This window comes from Octopus bimaculoides, chromosome 1 (assembly GCF_046866305.1).
Source record: "Octopus bimaculoides isolate indiv1 chromosome 1, ASM4686630v1, whole genome shotgun sequence".
NCBI classification, from domain to species: Eukaryota; Metazoa; Mollusca; class Cephalopoda; order Octopoda; family Octopodidae; genus Octopus; species Octopus bimaculoides.
This window is the reverse complement of record NC_142928.1, coordinates 56,052,240-56,070,301: the sequence shown is the minus strand read 5'-3', so window position 1 is coordinate 56,070,301 and position 18,062 is coordinate 56,052,240. Positions and strand designations below refer to the sequence as shown.

Sequence of the window (18,062 nt, the reverse complement as noted above, 5' to 3'; positions counted from 1 at the left end):
TTATAAGTAGGATCTGCAAGTCGTGGATAATGGCAATAAAGTACCCAGTACAGTTATACAATATAACTGGGGGTTGTTCTGTATACTAAATACCCATACGGTCACATCTCAATAAAACCGTCAACACAGTTGACAAAAGTTCCCCCTAGATGTATATTAAACCTAAAACGAAGTGAGGTAATTTTCAGTATGACAGCTAACCAAAATTTTTGGAAAATAAAGCTGAATGCAGATGGGAGTGGGTTTCATCTTCGAAACCGAACAACGAGCTCAATTTTAAAGATAACTTATACTAAAGCCGAAACTTAATAGATTATTACTGGTGCTGGTACAGTGCGAAACTGAGATCTCATTAAAGGAAGATACTCATAAACCTGCATATAAAGCCTACTGCGAGCTTTCAACAAGGAATTGTTAGAAAAATCGTAGCTAAGACTCTAGCGAATTCTTTGTGTGACCCATCTGCGGTGTTTAGGTGCTGACTGATTGTCTCAATAATTGATCAAACATGATTGTGCAATCGTTAAGTGAAATTAATAAATTCTACTAGAATATTCTAACAGAATCCTGCAAAAATAGGTGGGCTCTTAGTTATTGCTGAAAGTAAATGATCTTTGTGCATCGCAAAAAACACGTAGGGTGAATAAGAGGGAGCAGTGACTCATTGTATGTTATGAACTTGAATCTAACGAAAAATGAATAAACGTTTTCATGTTTTCGTATCTTTTGTTATTATGTAACTCCAGATCATCCCTGACCGAATAGACATTCCATCTGTAATCATCACGTCTTTTACTTTGTAAGGAACTCAGGCACATACTATCCAATGTTTCCTTTCCTAAGACAGTAAATTGCGATTTGGCTTCTATTTCTAAGAGATCGAGCGACTACGTAAATACTCCCTTTGACTCATTTCATTCCCGTTGAAAGTAACACTCACATCCCATGATGGAGAAATGGATTCTTCAATTTGGTTTTATATACGGATGGCCAATAATAGTTTAGGCGATTTAAAATATGATCGAGTCGTTAATCACCTAAGGTATTTAATTTACTCGTTGACTGAAAAGCAATCCATGGTGAAGTCACGAGAAAAAGGTAAGCGTGTGAATAAAAGAAGCCGTTATGTCATCGAGAACGGCTTTCCGAATTCACGGAATCAGATTCGATGAAGGTTTCTTTTTCAATTTTGAGGATCAATTTTTGAATTTGTAACATTTTACAAAAAGTTACATTACACTTTTTGTAAAAGGAGTCGTCTTGTAAGTTGTAGCATTGAAATAATTTCAGTTTTATAACTTTCTTATAACTGCTTTACGTAACTTGATCGTTAACACCAATTGACAGTTGACTGCTATTTTTAACAGTTTGAATGACCTTATTGAAGGCAAATGCAGATTCGACGTAAACCGTTTCAAGAAGGGGAACATATCGAACAAAGGGAAGCACATAAACTAACACCAACCTGTAGGGTCAGGGTTGACAAGATTAAACTACAATAAGGAAGGACACATTTACAATGTACTTGCAAGGATGGACCGTCTCTAACATACAAAAAACGTAGCGTTTTAGCACTCTCTACTGATTGGAGGGGAGTTCTTTACTTATAATCAATTACATCCATTATGTCATTCTTAGCTACTGAGTCTATCTATGAGCATTGTTGGTATATTATTATTTCTTTACAGTTTGTTTTAGTTATAATATTTACTGTTGTTAAGTTAAGAGATAGTTCATTAACCAGAAAAAAAAAATAGACATATTTGAAAGAACTGATAAATCAATCTAATAATGTACTTATCAGTTAGCTATTTTCATCTTCTAAACTATATTATTATGTGAGTATCATTAGTATATTATAGACATCTTTCAGTCCGATAGGAAACAACCATCTCTTTTGTTGATACATTACTTCATGTTCACCATTCCTGCTTTCTCATCCATTTTTACTTTTCTCTATTCTCTTTAATTTAAACTCTCTAGTTAATTATTTTTCAGGGTAGGTATTTTATTCGATATTTTCAAATGCTTTCAACCCCCTACCTCATTATTTTTGATCCAAGTTAACTCTTTCTCTAAGTTTTTATTCTCTGTCCAGAAAGGCTAAGTTTTTCGTTATCCATGGTGTTACGTTATTTTCATAAACGTAAATCGTACATTCGTCAAAGAGTAATCCAGTGAATATTTTGAGTATTCAACTTTACTCTCATATCGAGCTAAAATATCAGAACAAACACTATTTTGCTTTTGAAAATATATTAACAAAACAATATATATATTAATATTTTTGCTAGATCAAGATACCGTTTTAACCTGCTTAAATCACAATGATAAATTTAATTTTGAACCCGCGAGTACACTTAAGCGAACAATTTCGTTTGACCATATGCCTGGAAAACGCAAATGTAAGCAGCCATGTGGTTTTATGTTTACGGCGTGATAATTGGCAGCAACATCGTTATTTTCAGTCGTAAACACAAAACCACGTGGCCGCCTGCGTTTTCATTTTCCAAGAGTATAATCAAACTGACACACCTTCGATTCGTTGATGACATTGTACTGTACATCGCTGGAGCCACAGACCAGCTGTAGACTACGCTGACAGCTGAACACTCATAATTTAAAATGAACTGCAGTCAATAGACGAAGGCCAAATAGAGGCTGGAAGCGATGAAATCGAGAAGGTAAAAGAGTACGTCTACGTAGGGCACACAATCAATATGCGCCGAGAAATGGATGCAGAAATCCCAAAGAGAATAAGGGCAGGATGTGAGGCATTTAACTCAATAAAGGAAATACTCCAAACAAAGCTAGATAATGCCATACGCGTCAGACTTTTCAATAGCACTATCCAACTTCCGCTCTTATATGCAAGTAAGACGTGGGCTACTAGAAAAAGGATAGAACATCGACTGGCTACGACACAAAGGGCCATGAAAAGATCCACGCTAGAATGTCATTAAGAGAGCATATTCAAAGTGAGATAATTCGTGAATCGAGCGAAATGAATGATGTGCTCGTTGAATACCGGAAGCACAATTTCCGCTGGGCCGGTTCACGGTTCACAAACAACAGGTGGACTCATGCAGTTGTCGAGTGGTTTCCGAGAGATCGGAAAAGGCCACTTAGATGACCTCTACAACGATGGGCAGACGATTGGGTCAAGATGGAAAAGAATGGCGCAGTCAAGATAACTGGAAGCGTATTGTAACCAGCGGCGTATAATAGGCTCTGATGACCTGGTCGATACTGTGATAAAGAAACGAATCCTGCTCGCTAAAGCATTTTTGCAGGTTCAATGGGTTAAGAGGAGTTGGTGAGTCACTGGGTAAAAAGAGAAACATGCGGATAATGATGATTTTATGAACATGGTTGAAAAACAAAGCACCATAGATAATATGGCAAGTGTATACAATCTGGCGATTGTTAGCTTTGAATAATACATTTTTATGCATGTGCAATAGATTTGGCTGTTCATTTATTAAATTCTTTAAATAGAAACAACATAGTTAAAACCCATATTAACCAATACTGAAGGCTGTACGATTTCATCAATAAGGAATTTTGTTAATGCATCTGCATTAGTCTAAAACAGGCCTGGCCAACTCGAATTCCATTGCGAGCCACTTTACTCACAGAAGGTTTTTTGAGGGCTGCTTGTATAATTTATGCACTGCTGACAGAATTGAAAGCATTTTGCTTTCTCATGCTATTATTTATAATAATGAATGAATGATCGTTGATTCAACATGAAATGTTATCGTTGCAAAAACAGTAGTATCTTTCTTTTTTACTTTCCATTACAATCTTTGATTTTTGATAAAAATTTTTAAATGTTTGTTTAAATAAACCCATTTCAAGAAAGTATCAAGGACAGCCCTGGTCTAAAACCAATCTGATAACTGGCTGTATTTACTCTGATGTAACTCCCTTCTCCATAATTTTCAAGTTATATTTTTTTAAACATTTTTTTTACCTTGTTTCAGTCATAAGCCTGTGGCCATGTTGGGGCAGCACCTTGGAATTTTTAATCAAACTTATCGATCCCAGTGTTTATTTTCTTCTTAATCCTGGAACTTATTCTATCGGTCTCTTTTCCCAAACCACTAAGTTAAGTGATGTAAACAAACCAACCCAGTTCTCAAGTGGTGTTGGGGGACAAGCACAAAGATAAACGCACACACACACATATCTATGTATGAAAGTAGTAGAGTATTCACAGGTCTATATTTACACACACGCACATATATATATATATATATATATGTGTATCATCATCATCGTTTAACGTCCCCTTTCTATGCTGGCATGGGTTGGACGGTTTGACTGAGGACTGGTGAGCCAGAAGCTGCACCAGGCTCAATCTCATCTAGCAAAGTTTCTAGAGCTGGATGCCCTTCCTAATGCCAACCACTCCGAGACTTATTTTGTAACCAGTATTCTTCCTTGAAGATCTTTAATCCAAGATCAATAATCATAATCCTAGTCGTCCCGTTCCATCATATTTCCACTACCTCTCTATATCAGTGCCTTTTTTCTGTAAATATGTACTAATTCTTCCTAGCTTTTCAACTTTAAGTACACATGAAATATCTTCTCCCCAGTACTGTTCATGTTATTACTTCATTGTCTCATATCTTATATTGTTTTTTATTACAGGTTATCAGATGATAAGATTAAAATATTTCACTGAAGATTAATCAACAATGTTTAACAACTTTTCAACTCTAAAAATAACTTCATCAAGCTGATGTCATCCGTTGCTACAATTCTTGGTTGAATTGATGTGAAATATATTTTTTTTTAAATTGAGATTATTTATAGAAATTACTGTATAATGTCATTGCCACAGCCTCTGGGTTGGAACACATACAAGAAAGGAGTACAAATGTTCACTGGAAAATTTTATGTACATATTAAATTGGAATATTCACAATATATTTTGACTAATGTATAAGCATTATATCTTATTAATTAAACGAGTTTTGTTAGCCTTTTGCTGCTTGTTTTTAAGCATATGATTTTATCCCAATAAGCTCAGAAATTCTTTCTTAAGAGCCAAGACATCATCAGACTTTAACAAAGACTGTCATACAGAGAAAGTGTCAATTAAAAGTGAAAGCTATGGATGGAAAAGCAGAGCCTGAAAATATTGATTCATATAATAAGGCACCTGAAAACAGAGAAGTGAAACCTCACCCTTGTGATATATGTGGAAAGTTATTCAGTACAGGCAATTTGTTATTTTGCCATAGATGTGTTAATACAAGCAAAAAACTACATCAGTGTGATATCTGTGGTAAAACATTCTCTCGGAGTGGTAGTTTAAATTCTCACAAACGTATTCACACAGGTGAAAAACCATACAACTGTGATATCTGTGGTAAAAATTTCTCTCGAAAGGACAATCTATCTACCCACAAACGCATCCATAGTGGGGAGAAACCATACAGTTGTGATATCTGTGGTAAAATGTATTCAGGAAGTTGTGATTTATTGACCCACAAACTTATTCATACAGGAGAAAGACCATATCAGTGTAATATTTGTGAGGAAACATTTTCTACAAAGCGTCATTTATCTTGCCACATACGCATTCACACTGGAGAAAGACCATACCATTGTGATATCTGTGGAAAAACATTCTCTCAAAGTAGTCATTTCTCTCGACACAAACGTATTCACACAGGAGAAATGCCATACTATTGTGATATCTGTAGTGATACATTTTCTAGAAGTGATAACTTAACTCAACACAAACGTATTCATACTGGAGAAAAACCATACCACTGTGATATTTGTGGAAAAAAATTTGCAAGAAGTTCTGATTTGTCTTCTCACAAACGTATTCACACAAAAGAAAAGCCATATAATTGTGATATCTCTAGCAAAACATCCTCTGAGACTCATAATCTAGTTTCCCACAAATGTAGTCACTCTGAAGAGAAACCATACTGCTTTGATATCTGTGATGAAACATATTCTGGAAGTGCTGAATTATCCTGCCACACAAGAAAGACCATACTGCTGTGATATCTGTAATGAAACGTTTTCTACAAAGTTTAATTTATCTCGCCATGTACGTATTCACACAGGATAAAGATCAGGCCAATTTGTTGTATGTAATCAAAGATTATCTCAAAGTGGTTGTTTGTAACACCATCTTATTCAAAAGAATAACCATATCACTGAGGTATCTGTAATGAAACATTTTCTACATTGCTTAACTTTTCCTGCTACATATTTTCTTGGGATAGAAACCATGCTTCTGTGATATCTAATATAACATTCTCCCAAGTGTTCATTTCTCATTACAAAAACATATTCACACTGAAGAAAGATCATATCACAGTGATGTGATATATGTAAGGAAACATTTTCTAGAAGTGATAATTTAACTAAACACAAACATAACCACACAGGACAAAAACCATAACTAGGTGATATCCGTGGTAAAATATTTTTTTTTTTGCAAATGATATGTGATAATGTCCAATATTCTCGTTTATTCAAGGTCCTATTGCATCTTTTATATGTACTGAATATTTAACCATCTTAGCATTTCATGTCACCATTAATATTAATTATGCCTGTAAAGTGGCAAGCTGGTAGAAGTGTTAGCATGCTGGGTAAAAAATGTTTAGCAGCATTTTGTCTATCTTTATATCTGAGTTCAAACTCTGCCAAGATCAACTTTGCCTTTCACCCTTTCAGAGTTGATAAATTAAGTACCAGTTGAGCACTAGAGTCGAAGAAATCAACTTCCCCATCTCAAACTTGATGGTCTTGTGTCAAAATTTGAAATCAATATTAATTATGCCAGTGTATCTAGAGTATCTGAAGTGTGCTTTTTTATCTGGTATTGAACTTTTAGCTGCTTCTGTCTTAATGTTGAGCAAGCTACTGGGGTTTCTTATTTTGAATTACTAATTATCTCTTTGATTTTTGGCATGCTGACTTTTCTTCTAAAATCATATACATACACACAGATAGGTGTGCATCATTATGTATATGTGTGCATGTATGTATATCTGCATAGTGTCAAATCTTTATTGTTGGCCTATGATAGTCTCTCACCTTTCTAACACTTGTATTATTTGCCCCTCTATCTCATGTCCCTCTCAACACATCCCTTTATCACCCATCTGTCATCCATACCTTTATCTCTGTGTGTATGTGTATAAGAGTGTGGTAGTATTGTAATAAATGAAAACTATAAAAGAAATAATGTCCAGAGCTTTTAACAATTTAAAGAGAGAATTAATATATTAATTCTCTACATATTTCAGATGACTTCCCCAAGAACAAAGCAGATCTCTTGTTTCTTAATAATTTAACTACTTTTCTTCTGTAGATGGGTGATTTACCCCAAATGTATAAGAAATATCTCTCTTCCCATTTCATATATACTACATATGTGGGAAATTCTGTCTGTGGAGATATTAGCTAACTCCTCCTACATCATTTTATTGATTTTGATGAAACTTGACACAAGTAGAACTCGCGTCTGGAAACTTCATGGCATACTCAGATTGTTGAAAAAAAATCATTGCTGAACTAAAATCTTTTCAAAAACACCTGTTATTGTTGATCAGGTGTCATCTCCCACTCCTTTCAGAGCATGCACACTGAAAGTAAATTTGATGCTGATTTAAAAAAAAAAAAAATTTATGTTTAAAGGGATTGTAGTCCTTTTGGAACTACAATCATCTTTTGGGAGGGAAGTTAACTCCATTCTTACCTGATTGCCTGAGACAGTTTTTGCACTTTTCCATCTCAGAAATAAACCAGTCGATATAGATTATTATGAAATTTGTTAAGACCAAATTTTCCACACAAAAAAAAATCAGATTGTCTAAAGCTTCAAACTGAACAATTCAGAATACTGAAAATTTGAAGTTTTCTTATTTTGATGTTATAATGTCAAAATATCAAAACTGAATTTTTAAATATTTTAAAGGAAAATAACAAGAAAAACACTCTAAAAGGGTATTTTTTTAAAAAGTGATTTTATTGAGAAACATACACTAACATTTATTTTTTCTGCAAGGATACAGCATTGGAGACGTAAGCAAACAGTTTATTTATTGAATATTTTTATTCTTTAAATTCTCTTATTGAATATTTTCCTTCCTTTATTTCTATACAAACTTAAATATATTGAACAATCAAAAGTAGAAGTATGTAAACCGATGTTATGTAGTAAAGGCAATTGGAGATAAGCAGGTGCATTAGCCTAATTCTTGATCTGTCAAAATTCAACCTTTTAATTTTTGAGTATGTTTATGCTTGTAATGGAAACAAGTAAAATATTCAATAATGAGAGCGTTTAAAGAAAAGAAATATCTGATAAATAAATCTTTTAAAACTGCTTTCTCTTATTAACTTCCTCTAAAATATTTCAAATATTTAATTTTGATATTTCTGCATTACAGCATACAAATATCTGGCAGTGTCGGCTATAGCCTAGTCACCCATATTGTTAACCAGGTGATACATGAAGGAGTCATACCCAATGACTGGTGTACCAGCACCATAGTCAACTGCTATAAAGGTAAAGGTGACGCTTTAGATACAAATAATTACAGAGGTATCAAGTTGTTGAGTGAGGTAATGAAAGTCACAGAGAGGGTCATAGTCCAACTAATTGGAGAGATAGTCAGTTTAGATGAGATGCAGTTTGGGTTCGTGCCAGGGAAAAGCACCACTGATGCTATATTTCTGGTAAGACAGCTGCAGGAGAAATACCGAGCCAAAGATAAACTTCTGTACCTGACTTTCATTGACATGGAGAAAGCCTTTGGCAGCCCCCCGCCTCAGATCCCTTATCTGGTGGTCAACGAGGAAACTAGGGATAGATGAATAGTTAGTGAGAGCTATGCGAGCCATGTACAGGGACGATGTCAGTAAGGTGAGGGTTGGTAATGAGTACAGTGAAGAATTCCGGGAAGAGGTAGGGGTCCACCAAGGTTCAGTTCTCAGCTCCCTCCTATTTATCATAGTCCTCCAGGCAATAACACAAGAATTCAAGACAGGATGCCCCTGAGAGCTCCTCAATGCTGATGACCTTGCACTAATTGCTGAGTCACTAGAGAAGTTTCAGGTGTGGAAGCAAGGACTAGAATCGAAGGGCCTTCGAGTCAACCTAGCTAAAACCAAAGTCCTAATAAGTAGGAAGGTAGACAAAACACAAACCCCTTCAGGTAGATGGCTCTGCTCGATCTGCAGAAAAGGCGTAGGTAGAAACTCTATAAGATGTACCCAGTGTAAGCTATGGACACATAAGAGGTGCAACAATATCAAAGGAAGGCTAACTAGGAAGTTAGCTTTTGTATGTGACAGATGTTCAGGAGCAATAAACACTGAAAATGTGCAGAGAACAACTTCTGCCATATTCCAGGGAGAAAAACTAGATGTAGTTGATAGCTTCTGTTATCTAGGTGACCAAGTCAATAGTGGGGGAGGGTGCACTGAAAGTGTAGCTGCTAGAATAAGAATAGTCTGGGCAAAGTTCAGAGAGCTCTTACCTCTGCTGGTGACAAAGGGCCTCTCACTCAGAGTAAAAGGCAGACTGTATGACGCATGTGTACGAACAGCCATGCTTCATGGCAGTGAAACATGGGCTGTGACTGCTGAGGACATGCGTAAGCTCACAAGCAATGAAGCTAGTATGTTCCGATGGATGTGTAATGTCAGTGTGCATATACAACAGAGTGTAAGTATCTTGAGAGAAAAGTTGAACCTAAGAAGCATCAGTTGTGGTGTGCTGGTATGGTCATGTGGCGAGAATGGATGAGGATAGCTGTGTGAAAAAGTGCCACACCCTAGCGGTTGAGGGAACCTGGGATGAAGTGGTGAAGCACGACCTTCGAACATTGGGCCTCACCGAAGCAATGACTCGTGACCGAGACCTTTGGAAATATGCTGTGCGTGAGAAGACCCGGTAAGCCAAGTGAGACCATAATCCGAGGCCTCTGCCAGGGGTGTAACCAGCCCATTTATGTGTACCTTTCCTTTGCAAAGACCTGTTGAGGCAAGTGAAATCGAAATCGAACTAAATTCGACGACTGGCACCCATGCCAACCTCTCCTTCATTAGACACTAAACTCGGCTTGCGCAGACCTTCTGGGGCAAGTGAAATCGAAATCGTGATGGCACCTGTACCAGTGGAATGCTAAGAGCACCGTCCGAGCAGGATCATTGCCAAATTTTTTTTCCTTATGTTTTAGATGACGGAAATTCCGAATATGTCAGAAACCACGTTTTCAAAATTTTTAATTCAATAAGCATATAGATATGCTTATTTATTTTTTTTTGGGGGGGGGGTAAAAGGAAGTCTTGCCAAATCTTTTTGAAAAACATGCATTTTTCAAGAAGAGGTGCGAAACTGCATTAGCTCCATCTTTCGAGACGAAAAGTATTAAAAAAATTTGACCTTTGTGATGAAGAAACCTACGTAGCCACTTAAACTATTACTGATTTGGGCGGAGGTAACGAATACGTACACCACTCGTTTTCGGCATAACAAAAACCCTTACCCTAAACATTAAACGCCGAGTGTACGTATTCTTTACTTTCGCCCAGATTTGCTTCAATCTACACATTGTCTTAAAAACAGAAAGGCTAATGTAATCCTGATGCACATGGTTAGATTTCTGTTGTTGTAACACTCTCTACTGATTGGAGTTGAATTCTTCCCCTATGTTCAATGTCACTTCCGCTATGTCATCCGCTGCTAAATCTTTAAACATTGTTAGGTATAGTGCTTTCTCTTTACACTGCTTTAATAATAACAAATTAACTGCTCTAGTTAAAATAAAAGATTGTTCATAAGGCAAAAAGAAATAGATATATCTTGTAAGTGGTACCTGAAGGAATTGGTTAAATCTCTCGATATTCTCATCAATTTGCAAGTCTAGCTACTCAATACTGCTCGCATTATTTTATCTTCTAACTACATTATTATGTAAGTATCATTAAAATATTTTAAGTATTTCTTTTATAGAAACTTACTATTTTATATTTGCATTTTTACTCCATTTTCATCATTCCCGCTCTCTACCAGATCCTGTTTTTTTTTTTTTGTCTCTTTATAGTTAATCAAGTTTTCGGAAATGTTTCATATTTTGCAATTCTTTCGGTCCTCATCTATTATTTTTTTTTAACTATTTAAATATAATCAGCGATTTACGTTGTAAAAGATAAACAAAAGGATAAAAGTGTTAAATGATATGTTGGTATGATATTAATAACAGGTATTTTCTCTCTTTGTCTCAAGGTGCTGTCAAAGCAGCCGTTGGCATCGTCACGCTAATCCATGTTTTTCATTCGCCTGCTGACATTTTCTTTTACTAAAAAAAAAAAAAAAAAGAAAAAAAAACGTTTAATACCACCTGGCTCCTTGAGTGCCTTTAGCAGAGTTCTCTCTCTGTTGTAAGCATTCTAGCTAGGTTTACAGTTTCAGGATACTTCCCTCCCTACTTCCTACCAGTCTTCGAAGCCTTCTCTCTTGACTAGAAAAAAAGAATTAGAGGCTTTGCTAAGCAAAAAGAAAACAAAACCGACAATCACCGACATGGAAAAACGATGGAATTAGTCTTACCCATCAACATTGCTATAGGAATTTCAACCATGTTTCGTGGTCTGCTACCACAACAGCTCCTTTATAGGATCCAGTTAGCTCAAGACATCTAAAGAAATAATATCTACAATGTTTATATATTTCGTAAACAGGCGGCGACGATAATCAACGAACTGTCATTTATAGTAAGCGAAGAACGCACCTCTGATCAGTAGAGAGTGCTAAAATTAGCACGCCCACTGTCCAACACGATCTTATTTTCAGGTATTGTCCATCAAGAACTCCACTCTCTGGTGTACCTTTGTTGTTTAATCCCAAGTCATACCTTACCCAACAAGACCTATTATCACAGGTGATCTCAGTCATGGCCATTTTCATTATAAAATCTTCCACGCTTTTGAACATCTGAGGAATTTCAACCATGTTTCGTGGTCTGCTACCACAACAGCTCCTTTATAGGATCCAGTTAGCTCAAGACATCATCAGGAGGAACCACGTCCGGTTTCGGCCCCTACTCCTCTACCGTTTTGACGTGGCGCCCCCCCCCCCTTTCGGAGGTGTCTTCAGCTCTGGTGTTGGGTGCATGTCTTCTTTCTTCTATTCCCTGGCCTCTTCGATGCAGCGTCAGCGTCCGACTGACTGTCTTGTCAAATTCCCCTTTTTATACCTGCTGCTAGGCTCCAGCAGGCTGCCCTAGCAAGTTGTCACATGACACTGTCTAAACTTTAACTGATCTGGTTCTGAGTTTTTTCTTCTCTTCTCGAATCTTTGCAGTCTGTCTTTCTCTCCTCGATGGTCCGCTCTTTGCCGGTGATTCTACAATCACCGACATGGAAAAACGATGGAATTAGTCTTAGCCATCAACATTACTATATGAATAATTACTCCGTATATGTGTACATACGGGTAGACATCGACGGTATTTGCCCTGGGTGATAGTCTGTCGATGCGAGGTTGCACACTTTGGGTAAGCACATATTACGAGACTTCGTGTACTTTACTATTGTATTCCATCAATACCTGAGATCCCAAACCGGTAATTGGTAGTTCTTGCTTGCTTGGTTTGTACATCAGTGCAAAGCCTTACTATTTTCTGTTAAGACAGGCACCGATAGTTTCAGGGTTAAGCCAGTGGAGTTCTAGTCACTGTGAAGTGCATTAATTTGTGGTTGTAACTGGTTCTGCTACATTTCGGCTTAACCTTTCAGGTGGTATCCTGCTATACAATTGACAGATGATACTGTAAATACAAGTGGGAAAACAAAATCTATTAGCATAGATGATATATTGTGATAATGTGTGATTATTGGATACTGAACTTTTAATATTTGTGTGAGAAAAAGATTTTTGAATAATAGAAACTACTTGGACAGAAACCTATGTTAATGAGATAAATAACAATTGAGGAAATCTCAGGAAAACTATATCGAATAGTGCTGCGTTAACTTTGGGGGATATCGTTCGGATCTAAAATCAAAACTCTAAATCCAGCCTAATAGCAAACAACAGTGTTATAATTCTTTTCTAAGATTTTGAAACCACATGTAACGTATTTCTACTGCTTGTATATGAACAGTCTCAAGGCAGACTGAATTGTTTCTTCATAGAATTATCTCACAAGCGATAACTGGAAATAAATATGCTTTGTTGATATTCATACTATTAGTGATTAATAATACAGAAACAAATCAAGTTTGGCAAACAATTCTAACTGGAATTTGAAATGAAAAATTCAGTTATACATATGATTTTTGTAAGTTGTGTAGTTGTAAAAGCAATTTAGTGTTTGAGAAGCTATAGGGAGTTACCATCAGTTTCAATACTTGACATGGCCTTCTGTGAATGAAGACTGACAATACCATATCTGTTGGAGCTTGGTCAGTATTAGAAATGTCAATTGATAAAAATGATAACAAATGATACTTTTATAGATGCAATCCAGATAGATATATGCAGTATAATCTACTTTTGTTGATTATACAGTAAATTACTTATATGGAAGACTTCTTTTGGAAAGAAATCTAGCAAACATGAGTACAGTTGTTTTTGAATGTTTCAATGGCATTCAGAAAACCCTTTTATTACAAAATTTCTGTTGAAATATACTTCCTCTGTATCAATTAATATTGAAAGTAATGAAGTATTTACTGAAACAACTTTTCTGTTATTAAAGTGATGTTTGGAACATAAATCAACACTAAATTTTGATGGAAAGTTTTAATTTATATCACTTTTAAACGAGAAGTTTGTATCATAGATCCAGGGCAGCCATGAGCAGGTTGGTAGTAAAAGAGTTAATTAAGAAGAGAACTTAATTGTTGTGAATTTTGGAAACTTCAATCAAGTACATAGTCGTCCAGTTGTTATAAGACAAAAACGTTTTATATTCTGGAATTGAGTAGGATATATCTGAAGAGACAGACAATAAAAGTTTCAACCAAGTAAAGTTATCCATTTTGCATCTGTTACATATGTTTTTGTTTATTAAATTTGTAATAATTTAACTTTTTGGTATCAACCCTTCTGAAACTGCCCTGGTTCTATGATTCTAACATCTTGTTTAAAAGGAGTTTAAATTAAAATCTTCCTTCAAAATTTTATGCAAATTTATGTTCCAAATGCCAGCTTCATAATGACCAAGATATTCTGTTAAGTTCATTATTTTAAGAATTTGAAACAAAGCAGTGTATTTCAATAGAAATTGACAAATATGGTAACAAAAGGGTTAAATAGTTGTAGTAACACAATACACAGTTCAGTATTGTGACCAGTGGTCACTAGGGTCATCATTTCAAGATCCACACCCTCAGTCTTTGCTATTCATTTCTGCTGCATCTAAATATCAAAGTTTCTTTTCTATGTAAATATGTTCTGACTTGTCATAGATTTCTGTACATGTACTCAATATCTTCACTTCAATGTTAACTCTTCCTTGTTCCATATATCTTTTGTTGTCTTTTATTGCAGGTTATCAGATGACATTGAAATTAAAATATTTCACGTAACATTACCAGCACATTTAACAACTACAGAAAATCGAAATTAATTTCAAGCTGAAGTCAGCAAGTATCTACAATTCTTGGCTGAATGGATGTGAAAAATTGCAAGAATTCTTTTACAAATTTCTACCAGAAGATTCTCTCTTCCTATTAAACATTGGAGATTTACCATGAAGCTTTACTTCTCTCATGTAATGACTTTGATATCTAGATATGATTGTTAACTAGAGATAATTTAATAACCATTTAGTTGTTGGCTTTTAATGTCAAGGTTCAATTCAAATAAATCCACTTGAAGTTCTTTCTTAAGACCTGACACTCTTCGAGTTGAACAAAGACCATCATACATAAACAATATAGATTAAAAAGAAAAAAATGGATGAAAAATCAGAACATGAAACTACTGAGTCATCTAATCAGACACAGGAAAATACAGAAGTGAAACCACACCCTTGTGATAAATGTGGAAAGCTATTCACTACAAGCCATAAATGTGCTGATGCAGGAAAAGAAATTCACTCCTGTGATATTTGTGGTAAAATATTCTCAGAAGGTAGTACTTTAGCTTCCCATGAGTGTATTCCCACAGGAGAGAAACCATACCACTGTGATATTTGTGGTAAATCATTTTCTCAAAGTAGTAATTTCTCTCGACACAAACATATTCATACAGGAAGAAAACCATACCACTGTGATATTTGTGGTAAAAATTTCTCCCAGAAAGATAGTTTCTCTCGACACATACGTGTTCACACAGGAGAGAAACCATACCATTGTGATGACTGTGGTAAAGCTTTTTCTGAGAATGGTCACTTAGTTGCCCACAAACGCACTCACACCAGAGAGAAACCATACTGTTGTGATGTCTGTGGTAAGGCATTCTCTGTAACCAGTAATTTAGTGACCCATAAACGTATTCATACAGGGGAAAAACCATATCATTGTGATGTCTGTGGCAAATCATTCTCCATATCTAGTACTTTAGCTTCCCATAAACGCATTCACACAGGAAAAAGACCATATTACTGTGATATTTGTGGTAAGACATACTCTGGAAGTTTTGAGTTGACTCGTCACAAACGCATTCACACAGAAGAAAGACCTTATGACTGTGATATTTGTGGTAAAACATGTTCCGGAAGTGCTAATTTGTCTCGCCACGTTCGTATTCACACAGGAGTAAGACCATACCACTGTGATATTTGTGGTAAAACATTCTCACAAAACAGTCATTTTGCTCGACACAAACGTATTCATACAGGTGAAAAACCATACCACTGTGATATCTGTGATGAAACATTTTCTAGAAGTGATAATTTAACTAAACATAAACGAACCCACACAGGAGAGAAACCATAAATGTACATTATCTCTAGTCAGATGTTTTCTACAAATTATATATTTTAAAATAAATTAATTTGTTTGGATTTTATCACTTTACTGTCATGTTCATTATTCCATACTGGCGATCTTTCTGAGATCCCATTATGTCTTTTATATGCACAGTATTTGACTAGCAGTACATTTAATGTATGTGTTACTGATAATTACTCATTTACATTTCAAGCATTTGAAGTACCTATCCTCTCTCAATTTGCCATATTATTCCTATATATTTTGTATACCTTTCTCTGTGCACAGTATCAAACTCCTACAATAGATAATATAAATGAAAGTATGTTTTCTTTCCCTTTTTTTTATTTAATTGGTCTAGATTAAAGGGCTTTGCTCTCCAAGACATATGAGATTGATACAGTTAATGTTTCTTTTAAATAGTTGCAAGTTAACAGCTGCAGGAAAAATGTTCAAGGAGGGAATTCCAGAGGACTTGTTCTGAAGAAGGTTTCTATTATGGTAACAAGAACAAAAGCTAAGTCAGTTGTGTACCTGAGTGTTTTGAAGTACTGTAGTAGGAGAAAAAGCAGAGAGGAGAACATGTCTGTAAGCTTGAAGTTGGAATGTGTTAGTGAACAACTTAATGGCAACAGTTGGCTGGCCTTTCTTTGGATGTGGTCTAAAATGTATGTGTAATAGCAACAGCACCATCCCAGTTGCGGAAGCAATGTTTCATTCAAGCTTTGAGAGGGGTTGTAGTAGATGGGAGATGGAGTGAAGTATTTTCTAGTCTTGAAAAAGAAGACAAATCTTTGACTGTATTGAAAATGTGCAGGAGTGATAAGAAGGTCTAACAGTTGTAACAACCTCAACAGTTCTAGTTGCATACTGTTCATATTTATTTGAGAGGATGATATGTGAGCATCATAAATAGATGACAAAATGATGCTTAAGTAAACCATAACAAAACTCCACTGAATGACAATGTATCTACTAGAACATTCAAATAGTTAATTCAGTATTTGTGAAACTCACTCTGTATGAGAATATATAATTGTAGAAAATTATGCAATCTCATTAAAATAGAATCTTAAAATATATTGATTTGTAGGTTGTTTCTTATCACTTTTTCAAAGAATGCACTATCATTTTATTCTGATCATTCTCTAAATATAAATGTAGTGGTCAGCAAGATTTTCCAATTAAAATGGTACATTTATACTGTTGAAAATATGGTAGCTAAGATTGTTTCTATATTTTACTGAATTAAGACATACCTTATTAATGTATATCAAATGTAAACATACAGCTGTAGGTAATTTTAAGAAACTCAAATCCACATTTCATACCTAACCAAAACTGGCAGATCAGTTAGCATGTCAGGTAGAATGTATTACAATATTTGTTCTGACCCTCTGAGCTCCAAGTTCAAATCCTGTTGAAGTCACCTTTGGTGTTAATTTTTTCGAGACAGATTGAAACGTACCAGCCAAATGCTGGTGGAGCTCTTTTTTGCATCCAGCTGACACATTTGGGATGCTCTGCTCTGTTAAGGATAGGAATGTTGAGAGGATATCTGTGTCTGCTTGTGACTGAACAACTAAAAGTATTAGCAAAAGCATGACACACTCTGATAGCAAGCCATACTTAACTGTGAGAGATGGATGTAGTTTTTTATTATTTATAAATATCTATCCGAAATATATGAACATACTTAGAAATTCATCATCATGGGTTCGACAGTTTGAAAGAAGCTGGCAAGTTAGAAGATTATACCAAGCTCTAAATTTATAATAATGTTTAAGGTGATATTTTTTTAAAGGTATTTCAGCATCAATTAATGAAAGATGAAAACTGACATTACAGTTGGACAGGTATGGAGAAAAGGCCAGAGGTGCAATAGCTCAACTTCCTTGATGGCAAATGGGATTTAGCTACGTATGAGAAAGTGGAGCATTTGGTTAAACTCAGCTTCAGAATTTAACCAAATAAGGGGATAGCTGATTTGATGTGATGAAGAAAAAGAAGAGAAATTAAGGTAGGAGTAGGAATCAATGAGTTAGTAAAAGTTGGAGAAGAGGTTAAGGTAATCATTGGAATATGAGATGTCCAACAAATTAATAGAGGAAATGAACGATGGTACTGAC

The 18,062-nt window shown here is 35.4% G+C and overlaps 2 protein-coding genes and 1 long non-coding RNA gene across 10 annotated transcripts; 2 read left to right on the top strand and 1 right to left on the bottom strand.

Annotated features, from left to right (window-relative positions):
- The first annotated feature begins 728 nt into the window (after window positions 1-728).
- Window positions 729-6,452, top strand: LOC106883879 (uncharacterized). Of its 4 annotated transcripts, none has more exons than XM_089351341.1 (2): window positions 729-3,401; window positions 4,660-6,452. In XM_089351341.1, exon 2 carries the CDS (start codon window positions 5,125-5,127, stop codon window positions 6,031-6,033), a length of 909 nt encoding a protein of 302 aa, XP_089207467.1. In that variant the 5' UTR covers window positions 729-3,401; window positions 4,660-5,124; the 3' UTR covers window positions 6,034-6,452. The 4 variants fall into 4 exon arrangements, with proteins under 4 accessions (XP_089207467.1, XP_014790503.1, XP_052822796.1 ...); XM_014935017.3 differs by having other exon boundaries at window positions 786-1,098; XM_052966836.2 differs by having other exon boundaries at window positions 1,550-1,662.
- Window positions 6,453-8,435: 1,983 nt separating this feature from the next.
- LOC106883882 (uncharacterized) lies at window positions 8,436-16,015 on the top strand. 5 transcript variants are annotated; one of them, XM_052966828.2, is made up of 3 exons: window positions 10,711-10,966; window positions 12,356-12,548; window positions 14,549-16,015. In XM_052966828.2, the coding sequence occupies exon 3, from the start codon at window positions 14,956-14,958 to the stop codon at window positions 15,937-15,939; it is 984 nt and encodes a 327-aa protein (XP_052822788.1). In that variant the 5' UTR covers window positions 10,711-10,966; window positions 12,356-12,548; window positions 14,549-14,955; the 3' UTR covers window positions 15,940-16,015. The 5 variants fall into 5 exon arrangements, with proteins under 5 accessions (XP_089207455.1, XP_014790506.2, XP_052822788.1 ...); XM_089351329.1 differs by lacking the exons at window positions 10,711-10,966; window positions 12,356-12,548 and adding an exon at window positions 8,436-8,554; XM_014935020.3 differs by lacking the exon at window positions 12,356-12,548 and having other exon boundaries at window positions 10,679-10,966.
- LOC149137549 (uncharacterized) lies at window positions 10,861-11,742 on the bottom strand. Its single transcript, XR_016241672.1, has 2 exons — window positions 11,603-11,742; window positions 10,861-11,513 (listed from the first exon to the last, which is right to left on the bottom strand). It is a non-coding gene; the product is annotated as an uncharacterized LOC149137549 (long non-coding RNA).
- Window positions 16,016-18,062: the final 2,047 nt, after the last annotated feature.